Here is an 11501-nt window from a genome sequence, read left to right on the forward strand (position 1 = left end):
ACAACCTCTAATGCCCTATTGCCATGAAATACAATGAAAACATTATATGATTTGACCTCGCTCGTGGACTAAACTGATCTTTAAGTTAAAGATCATATATAACCATGTTAAATTTATGTGTGGTATTGTTCAGGTTTGTTTATCGTGATGCTTTGTTTGAGTGTTCCTGTTTATATTGTATGTGTGTAATGCTATTACATGAGCATTGTTCGACCTAGTTAAGCACTAACGATAGGTATTTTAGTGATCAAATAATCTTTATTGTTGAATTATTGATTCATATTTTCGCATGCAATTCCAAAACGGCCTTGCCAATAACTCTAGAAAAACAAGTCCCAAATTAATACATTCAGATTGCAAGTATTGTTCATTTGTTTAAACCCACAGATAGTTGTTGGCAGACATGAAGTATTTTTGTTCAATGATAGATATTAAACTCGTACCAACATAACCATTATTCATTTACCTCATTTATAACACTTTGGATCTTCTTATCTATTGTATTATTATTTAAATTTTTGTTTTTTTGCCAAAAAAATATATGCTTTACATTACATTAATCAAAAACCAACTTCACTAGAATTGGCCATCGTGTATGCATTTACCATAAAATATCATGACATGTTTTTGGGACCAAAACATTCCCTTTAAGTATGTTACTATACATGAGACACAGCCATGTTGCCCAACCAGGCAAAACAGCTGAGCATGTCTGATGACTCTAACCAAAAATAACTTAATCAACCTAAGAACCTTGTTAATAACACAGAGCATAAGCAACACAAGCCAAAACATTTTTTTTTTTTTTTTTACAAAGAATATCATTACATGAGCAAACCACAAAACACACCCCTTTTCTCTAATATACACATCCTTATACTAATAAATCATGTTAAATGTCACACAATACTACAAGTATAATACAATCGTTAGATTAGCTACGTTAGCCAATGATGATCTTGAATCGAATAATCAATTCACTCATGTGAAAGTTTAGTGTCATATAAGTTGTCGAGTTCTTGTTTCGTTTCTTTAGCAATAGACTTTAGATCAATGTTACTGCAGTCGATGTGTCTAAAACATGATATAAGATGATCATTGACCATACCAGATATTTGCATGAATGAATAGACGATTGTGGGACCCACACAACGAAAGCCTCTTTTCATCAAATCCTTGCTTATGAGTTCCGACTTTGGTGTTTTGGCAGGTACTTGACGAGCGTAGCGAAATTGATTCTTTATTGGTCGTTTGTTCAAAAATCGCCAAAAGTAGCTGCTGAAGGAGCCAAACTCTTGCTGAATCTGCAGTTGATTAGACAAATATAATATATGTAAGGCTGAGGCAACAATATTTATATTTTTAAGTAGTAAGTCACATACAATCTTGATTCTTCAAGACCTACTTCTATATTTTAGTCAAACTTATTGCCATGTTGACCTTTTGACTAAACAAAAGAAAATGGGGTATAGTTTGACCAGTAATTAGCATATACAACTCAAAAGGTTGAACATTTTTTTTTTTTTTTTTTTTGGCAAAAATAACGAAAACTTATATAAATACGGAAAACGTTTTCGAATAGAAAACGACTTCAACAAAAGATACAATAGAGAACCCCGATAAGGCTGCGAACATACAAACCATCTATACCGAGCCTCATATTGATTAAACCGATACAAAAACCGAGACAAATCTAACTAGAGCCCAACAATCTCAACAAATAAAACACTACGAAACAGAAACCGAAAAACTCCGAACTCAAATATCTTTAATAGAAGGTTGAACATGAAGCAGCCCATCCCAAGGCAATCATGGCCCAAACCATTTACTAAATAGAGTTATAGAGTAAACTTTATACCGACCCAATTGGGACTGGGCATTGGAGGACTGTCCAAGTTTTTTTGAGTTCGCAAAGGAAACCTCCTTAGTGAATAAAACTCCCCTGGGTGACGAGCCCCGAGCGACGAGACTCGTCACCGGGTGATTTACGCACATTGACGCCCCCTCTGGTCAAAAGCCCATTTTTATTCGATCTTGGTCGTTACCAAGATTCGAACCTGGGTCTCCAAACTCGGTGGCCACTGGAGTATGCCCAAGTGGTTTACTGCCCAACTTATTACCTCTGTAACTCAGTAGTACCTTAATAAACGCTATAGCATTTTCCACAATTGCACGCATTTTTTGTTCTGATAGCAGCATAATACCATTTTTTCGAGCTAACAATAATAAGTTGTCATCAGGGAACTTTGCAATGTACGATGGATTGAAGTTATCAAAAACCTTCCTGTAAAAATAAGAATTTTGGTGTTAGTAACTGGATTCTGAGGTCATTTAATACTACAAAAAAATAGTAAGTAATTACCTGAATTTATCTCTTTTATAAAGAATTTCTGGCCAAGTGAGTTCAGCAGATGCTAGAGACAAAACAAGTAGTTCAAATAATTTACCATCTTCAAGAACAGGAACTCCCCATTCTTCATCATGAAAGGTAACATGAAGTGGATCTACAAAGAGCAATATAATAAGAAAAAAAAATAAAATTCAGATTTTAGTTTTCAGAGGCCGGATTTAAAGTACTGTCCTAAACATAGCCGAACCAACAATAATGTGCAACTAGCATTGTTTATTTCTAAGTTGCATACATAAACTTGGTTCTAAAAATACCTGATTTAGAGAGAATAAAAATAGTATGAGGTCTAATTCCCTTCTAGTCTTCTAGATCCATTACCGTTCTAAACAAAATATACAAATAATTGAATCAAAAGGTACTTGAAAAGGGTCGTGAGTTCCTCTCCAGAGGTCGTTCAAACCTCACTGGAGGCATATCTTGGACCAAGAAAAAGGGTCGGAAATAGTAACCGGATAGCTGAATAGGCCACGTATATCTGAGTAAATACAAATCTCCTTCAACGGGTAATGTGAACAGTGAAAAACATTATCAATTTACCCGTTTAAAAGGTACTTGAAAAAAGTAACAATTTCATAAAGGGGGAAATGTTTTCACACTCATGCTCTTTAAATGGAAGCAAGCATAAAGCAATCCCTAGATGACTACATTATGGCACATATCAATCATAAGTTTACATACAAATTATGTTTACACACTTTAAAGACTATTTAAGTGAACTTTTTTTATACATGCCTATATTTTGTCTATAAACTAACTCAAAATAAGAATACATGAAAGTATACGATACCTGAGAATTGTGTGATCCAATCGCACCGTTTAAACGGAACTGGCGCGTCACTTGGTTCCAGTTTCATCTTGTTGATATGACGTTTCTCTCTCTTTTTCAAACTAGCAATTTTAACAGAACTATTATTGGAAGAAGACGATTTCGAAGAACACGATTTTGAAGAACACGAACTGTCTACCGATTCATCTTTCTTCCTACCAACAATTTGTGGCGATCTACTCGCTAATTTGACACAACTTTTTGTCTTTTTTTCAGTCACATTTTTCTTCAAATTCTCATCATCTTCTTTGACCTTGACTCTGTTTCCAGCAGGCCCGAGTATCTTCCGTGAATCGAACTTGATTGACGATGGAGACTTATAAGTTGTTGCGGACATATTGGGATTATGAGCAAAAAGAGGATTTTTTGCTGTTGGTGAAGTAAATGTGTAATGGAGTTGAAATTGAGCCCTAATTATGAATAATTGAGGCAAAATTAGGTATATAGGATAAGATTCGAAATTTGATATTAGATTGTTGTTGATGGAGAAGAGTGGAGTAGAGTGTAATCAATTTTTAGGGTTTAATAAAGGGGGATTGAAGCTTGTTGAAGGAACAGAAATTTGAAAAGGACTTGAAATCCGAACGGCTGTATTATATGGGCGGGGTTATGGTATATATTATTTTTTTTTTTTTATTTATTAATCAGTTATATGTGTATTGTAGGTAGGTAGTTTTAACCACCGAAGCTTTGATTAAGTGGTATGGACAGATATTCAACTTAAGTTACTGTCAAACTATATTCAATTTTTATTCTAATCAGTGAGTTTGTCAACATCAATGCGATTTGGGTCCGTAAGAAAGATTGTTATTTCTTTGTCAATTACTTAATCCGAAAATTAATTTGTTTCTAAGAGACGTAGAATCAAACACACCTTTCAAATAGAGTCAAATAGAAATATGACTTGAGACATAAAAAAACTAAACAATCTCATTCCCTTGGTGATGTACAAATTATCTCCTTTGTGTTATGTAGACACAATTATTTATAACCATACTTTGTGTAACTTCTAAAATGTAATATTAATATTAATTCGAGTAAAAGATTAATGGAATATCACCTAAATATCATAATCTCAATATTGTATTTAGCAAAAGGGTAGAAATTTTCTTTTTTTACTTTGTATTTTAATATTAATATTAACATTATAAATATATTACTAACAATCAACAATTCTATGAATCGTTTAGAAGATAATCTTAATCTTATTTATGTCAGAGGGAATGAGTTTTATATTCAATTCAGGATTTGTTTGATAAAACTGATTGATTAAGCGAGTTTTATATTCAATTCAGGATGCATTTGATAAAACTGATTGATTAAGCGCTGAACGATTCATAATCTGTCATTCAGATATCAGAAACAAACGAACTGAATGCTGAATGGTTCACCATTCAGCGCCAAATCATTCCATTAAGAGGTAAACAAACACACTCTTAGAAATTTAAATAACCAACTTATTTTTCATAATGTAATGTAGTATAATACTCGTATTATTTTGTATATTTTTTTGAAAGGCAATAGTCGGTATCGAATACTCTCAATTGCCACGCACGCACGCACTTTCGGGAGGAAACCCGAATCGTGCTACAGGAACCCGATCCTTAAATCATCCCGATGGGCAGGCGGACCGGGTTTGAATTTTGAATGGATCCAGGAGAAAATTCCCCTGAGGTCAATCTAGAGCTCCATATTTCAAGTAAATTGATTAATAGGATGGGCAGAGCGAAGCTCGAACCCATGACCTAACCCTCGCCTCAACACACAAGGTGTTGGGAATACCGTTGAAGTCAGGGGCGGTTTTATAAGGGATAGGCGGGGGCAGCCGCTCCCAGTGGATTTGCAATTTTCAGTGTAAAATTTTAGGATTTTTCGACTTTGCCCCCAGTGGATTTTTTTTGTTCCAAAACCTACATATTTTGCCCCAAAACCTTTAAATTTTGCCCAAAAATCTCCAAATTTTACACCAAAACCTTCAAATTTTGTCTACAAACGTTAAAATTTTGCACCAAAACCTCCATTTTTTGCCCCAAAATCTCAATATTTTGCCCAAAAAATTACCACGATTTTAAATTTTTTTTTTGCCCCCGGTAAAATAAAATCCTGATACCGCCACTGTTGAAGCAAAGCTTCGTTGGTAATTAATAGAATAAATATACATCATTTAATAAAATATTGTACTATTTTTATAGGCTACATATTTATGGGTTACTTTTGTGTTAATTTTTTTACCATTTGACTTGGCAAGTTGATTGTACTTAAAGTCTTGTTATCAATCATTTAAACTTAAGATAATTAATAGTTAACTTTAACCATGCATGCATTTAAATAGTTTCATAATACAAAAAGATTAAACGTACGATACTTTTTAATCCTACTCATCTGCGTTAACTCATAGTTGAAAAATGTAATGAAACAGTAACCATAGGGTAAAAATGAAACAAAATATATAAGGGTAAAAATGCTATTTGTAATGAAACAAAATGCTACGGAGTACAATATATAAGGGTAAAAATGTAATTTGATAAGTTAGAAGATGTGTAGCTTTCGGGATTTGGTCAGAGTTAGTGGAGTGGCGGGGGATCCTTTTACCGTTAAGATAAAGTATGATACAAAGACCACCAAATAAAGTTCTAGAAAACAACAACGGCTATACGACTTTTATTCAGGCCCTTTTTATCAACTTCTTACGGCCCATCTAACTTACTAAGCTTAACAATCACGTAAGCCCATTAACAAGTTTTAGTCAATCTCATAAATTATTAGCAACAAAAATAAGACTACTTTGTAGCAAAAAAAAAAAAAAAAAAAAACATAACAATAGTACTTTTAGAATAAACCACCGAAAACTAGATATTGTTGAATGATGTGCATATCATTCAAATATATCATCACATCTTTTCAACCTGGATAGTTGAGTTCGAATAACTTTTCAACAAATTGGTAACTGTTATCACTTACCCTATGGTTTACTCAGTGATGACGTGTACATTTTGCCACATCCGAGCTAATGTCATAACTCATATCATATTCGAACTTCATTATCATATTCAAAACATATCCCTTGTGAAGAGATGATTATAAGCAAAACGGAAAATCAATTCAAGAAAAGCTTAGTTAATTTCAGTTTTTCTATCATTAATCTTAGTTTTTTCTTTCCTAGTTTTTTATGCTTTAATTACTTCAACTATGAAATCTAATAACCGACTTAGGCAATAAGATTTGTATAATTTATGATAGTGTACCCCACCTCCGGCACAATGAAAACAACGAAGTAAACCTTCGAGTTAATTTGGATCTGCTTGAAGAAAGAAGAGAAGCAGCTGTGATTCGGGAGGCCTCATACAAACGAATGATTGAAGGCTACTACAACAGGAGAGTAAAGCCCTCAACCTTTAAAGTAGGAGAATATGTCCTAAGGTTAAACAGTGCAAGCAAGGTAGAATACGAAGGAAAATTGGGACCAAATTGGGAAGGCCCCTATGTGATTGCACAAGTGTTGGGAAAAGGCTCCTACAAGCTGGAAACAACGGGTGGTAAACCAATACCAAGGGCATGGAATGCAACCAACCTCAAAAAATTTTATCATTAGAAGTCTTGTACTTTTTATTTTGTAACATGTAGTTGAAAGATGCGCTATTGGTAGTTGAAGTCTATAAACTTCCTACACGAGACTTAATGAATTTCTCAACTACTTTTGATAAATTAATGTCTTGACGAAATTAAAACTCCATACGGAGCATTATGTGAGAAAAATGACAGCAGGAAAGATAACCCTGTCATAATCCACACTATACCGAGCAACGAAGCAGACTATGCTTCAACACACTCGATGTAAGGAAACAAGTTTTCCTTAAAAGTGATCACTGCACCACCATCCTGCAAGGTAGAGAGTTTTTACCCATCCAAGCAGGATAAAAATTCCTGGTAACACATAATAAAAAGCATGCTAAAATTAAACGAACTAACAGTTATGTCATAAATGACCATTGTTCGAAAGGGCAATAAAACCCAGGCACCTAGGCCAAACACAAAAGATAATTGTTTCAAACGATTACAAACACCAACTAATTAACAGGGGCATCAACTTTCCCAGATTCCCCCATAGCCTTAGGAGCATCAAGGAGAGTTTCTTCATCATCTTCTTGAACAACAGGCACAATGGTAGCGACAGTCTTCAAAAGCTCACCAGGCTGGGCATCAATCTTGGCTGAAATGGTCTTGACATAATCAAAATCAGCTTGCTCAAGCTCATCAAAAGCAGATTCAACCATCTCCTGTCCTTGATCAGTATAATCCGCAAAGTCAGCAAGCTGCACGATCCCCTTAGACGCCAAATCCCTTATCAGATCAGACCTGGCCTGAACTTTAGAAGCTAACACCACATTACCAAAAATTCGCCCAAAATATGCACTTTTCAGTAATTGCTGACAAGCATGAGGAATAACCTGAGAAACAACTTGAGAGTAATCAGACTTCAACACCTCACAACGCTTCTTGTAGTCTTTTAACTCGTCAGCAATGGCAACTTTCTGAACCTCGCCCACCTTAACCTGCCTCTGTAAACCTGCTATTTCATCACGCGTAGCCTTCAAATCCTCTTCATAACTAGGAGCCATCAATATCTGCTGCTCAAGCTTTTTCAACCTTTCACCCATAGAAGCATGACTCTCCCTCAAAGTTTCAAGCTCAGCAGTATGCTTCTGTAGGAGAGAAGAAGCAATATGACCCATGGAAGCAGCTTGATAGTTGATAACAGAGTAAGCATAATGAAAGCTCCTCATATCATCAGCAAAAAAATTCCCCCAGTTATTGGGAACAAGACTATCAATAAGATCAAAGCAGTTGCTTGGAGCAGGAACTTCAGAATACACAGGCAGATCTGCAAAACAAAAAGAATAGATAAAAACAAACAATAACTAACGAAGCAAAGGTTGAAGTAAAACATACCGAACAAAGGGTTAGCAGCAACAATGTCATCACTTGCTTCGTCTTGAAGCTGGCCGAACTTTTGCTTTTTCACAGAAGTAGCATCAGGATGAGCTTTTTGCTTCATCACACATTTAGCTTTGTGATGTTGTGCCACCCTAGCTCCAACTCCTGGTGCAAGGGATGCAAGAGGTTGGTCATCCTGAGTATCTACATCAATAGGAGCTTCCAATCGCTTCAACTTTTCCTTCGTACTAAACTTTGATGAACTCACTTCGACATGGTCAGCCTTTGGCTTACTAGATATCTCCATAAAGCCAGAACATGTAGGAGATCCAACATCTTTGGCAACAGTCGACCTAGCTTGGACAGCAACAGTATACTCCTTCAAACCCTGAGCCTTAACAACGTTCCTCAAAGACATCTCTGTCAAAATCACAAAAAAAAAAAATGTAAGCAGTTAGAGAGGCAACCAACGATACACAAAAGCAAAAACAAAACATACCCTACTCCCCATAAAAGAACAAAGGAGTAGCAGTACCCTCCTCCCAATCAGGTGCCATCCCCAACTTAAAAAGTATAGCATCGGGGTAAGTGGAAGGTATGATGGGATGGTTACGAATCCTCCTAAACAAAACATCATCTTCAGGAACAAAAGGGGTAGGATCCTTGTATTCCTTAGGAACAAACGCCCTCTCAGGATCAGAAACGAAAGGATAATCTTTCGGACACAGAAATGACTTTTTCAGAAAAACAAAGGAACATTTCCAATTACGAATATCAGGAAATTGGGAAGCAAAGCAATAAACAGGAGGAGGAGCACCTCTCCTACTTTTTCGTTTTTGAACGGTAACCCAATCACCGGTATCACCAGTGCGAAAGAAACGGCGAAAAAGATCAACAGAAGGTTAACCACCGTAGGCCCTACACATTACCTCAAAAGCCATAACCTTTTTCACAGCCAAGGGATGAAAAACAGAAATATTCACTTTAAAGTGATTCAAAACACTGAGAAGAAAAGGAGAAATGGGAACCCTAACGTTACACTCAGTAAATAATTGGGTATACATGCCAATGTAACCCTTAGGAGGATTCAAGATGTGCCTATCGCTAGCAGGAATAACGATATCACCAGATTTCAAACTGAGCATCTCAATCAGATACGACAGCAAGAAGGGATTAACATCGCTAAAAGAGGCCTTTATACCACGCTTAGACATGGTAAAAATAAACAAAAAACAGAAGAAAAGCGTAAGAGGAAATGGAGAATACCTTAGTGTGCGAAGAAGAAAGGTTTCCAGAAAAGCGAAAAATTTGAATGAAAGATAAACACAGATAAGAGGGAGAAGAGGAAGGGTTAAACCCTTAAGGGAAAGAGAAAGTCGGTTGTCAAATCAAACTGCAGGACACCCTCGGTAACCGCGAGCAATTGGACGATCGTGCCCTCAACTCAAAAACAGATAAGATTCTCTCATTAAGGGTAAAAAGGTAATTTCGGGGACAAAGGTATTAAAGGACGCAGTTAATTGTCAAATCAATGCAGCAAAAGTAATTATTACTAAGTTTAACTTCAGGAAGCTCATATGTTGATACTTACGCTTCGTAAAATTAAACTGGGGGGCTTGATAGTGTACCCCTCCTCCGGCACGATTATCAGCTTCAAAGTTTGCTTCGGAGGATATGGCTACAATATATGGAACGAAGGAAACTCCAGCTACAGTGAACAAGGTCATGAAATCAGAGCAACAACAGTGAGCTTAGAGCCCATAAAACCTCGGTCAATTACAATGTCAAGACTTGTAAAACTATTCCTAGCTCGGTGCACGCCTATACCACAAAGGAAAGGGGACAAGCTCACTTTCATTTGCAGGTTTACCAAAAGGGAAAGTCAACTAGTGATCCAAAATCATTGGGAACTAGCGAACTGGTATGGAAAGCCGTTCCATTTCACTTATAAATGGTATAGAATGCAGGAAACATTCCACATTCAATCCATACACACATAATAACACAATCATGTTATACCATTTGCTTCGGTGGCGTAAAACAGTCTCCTGACTGTTACCTTCGGGGAATCGCCAGCGAACATAATCAAAACCATAATCACCCAATTCCAATCTCTGTGACTTGTATGTCCCCATACTCATACTAATCGCCGGTTATTGTACAAACAATTGGCGCCATCCGTAGGACTCACATCTTATTCATTTTGTTGAGCAAGAACCGACGCAATGGCAGACTCCAGTCACATACCTCCAGGCTTCACGCCACCCAGAATTACACAAGCCTCAGATTCAACACAACTAGAGTTCTCAACTGTGGGAACCTTAACCAGGTCACCCGCCACTCTGGCTATACTCATCTCGACGAACCTCCATGGCTCCCATTCTGCAGAGCCACCACCGTTAATAGACAAAAATTTGTCTTGAATAATTATGATCATATCAGATCGGTGATAAAGAACCTAAGGGACACGGAAGTCTTACAAAGTAGAAGGATGCTAACGTACGAAAGTGAGGTGTATGACGAGGAGATAGAGATGGAGCGTCCGAATCAAACTTCACAACCTAGGATCCCACCAGCAAACTCGTCGGCCAAAACTGTGACTCGTGTTGGGGAAACTCCCAATATTTCTCAGGTAACCCTAACTATACCTACAGCACCCCTCTACAATTGTAACACAACAGCTCCAACTGTATCCCTAACACCCCAAGCGCCAAATATACATATTCCACCACCTCACCCGAGTTGGGGTAGCTTCGGACAACCCAACCAATATATGTGGGGCCAAGGAAATCCCCATGTCATCCCAAACATACCATGTGTAGAGATAACCCCTGCAGGCAGCCAACTAAATGCTTCAGTACCACCAGTGACCAACCACGCCTATTTCCAAAGTTGGAACCAACCACTGCAACAGCTGACCACCACCTGGATATATCCTTCTAACCCAGGGGGAATATGTTACACCCAAGGCCACCAAGTACCACCCTCCAACACATCCAACAGCAACTTCTGGATAAACCAAAAAACTCCGTTCGTGCCCTACATCCAAAACTGTGCATTCCCAGATGGGATGAAGATACTTTCACATCTAATTTATTACAAAGGAAAAGATGATCCGGATGATTTCCTTAATATATTCGAGGGGGCAGCACGAATGGCCAAATGGGACATACCCGTAGCATGCCATGCATTCTCTTACATGTTAAAGGGAGATGCTAGGGTTTGGTTTGACTCCCTACCAAAAGACTCCGTAGCTAGCTTCGACGACCTAAAACGACAATTTAGGTCTAAGTTTAGTCAGCAAAAACGACACAAGAAGAATCATGTGGC

At 37.2% G+C, this 11501-nt stretch overlaps 1 protein-coding gene across 1 annotated transcript; it reads right to left on the reverse strand.

Moving 5' to 3' along the window:
- Positions 1-857: 857 nt before the first annotated feature.
- Positions 858-3583, reverse strand: LOC139892317 (uncharacterized). Its single transcript, XM_071875375.1, has 4 exons — positions 3198-3583; positions 2363-2504; positions 2140-2284; positions 858-1304 (listed from the first exon to the last, which is right to left on the reverse strand). The coding sequence occupies exons 1-4, from the start codon at positions 3571-3573 to the stop codon at positions 978-980; spliced, it is 990 nt and encodes a 329-aa protein (XP_071731476.1). The 5' UTR covers positions 3574-3583; the 3' UTR covers positions 858-977.
- Positions 3584-11501: the final 7918 nt, after the last annotated feature.

This window comes from Rutidosis leptorrhynchoides, chromosome 2, assembly GCF_046630445.1.
Source record: "Rutidosis leptorrhynchoides isolate AG116_Rl617_1_P2 chromosome 2, CSIRO_AGI_Rlap_v1, whole genome shotgun sequence".
Lineage (NCBI taxonomy): Eukaryota > Viridiplantae > Streptophyta > Magnoliopsida > Asterales > Asteraceae > Rutidosis > Rutidosis leptorrhynchoides.

Bases quoted from the DNA above. Each gene is read 5' to 3' on its own strand.
- LOC139892317 (XM_071875375.1), bottom strand. From the start codon at position 3,573: ATGTCCGCAACAACTTATAAGTCTCCATCGTCAATCAAGTTCGATTCA. The intron at 2,505-3,197 runs GTATCGTATACT...TGCTCTTTGTAG, and splicing joins TTGGATCACACAATTCTCAG to ATCCACTTCATGTTACCTTT. The intron at 1,305-2,139 runs GTACTACTGAGT...AATCAACTGCAG, and splicing joins ATGCTATAGCGTTTATTAAG to ATTCAGCAAGAGTTTGGCTC.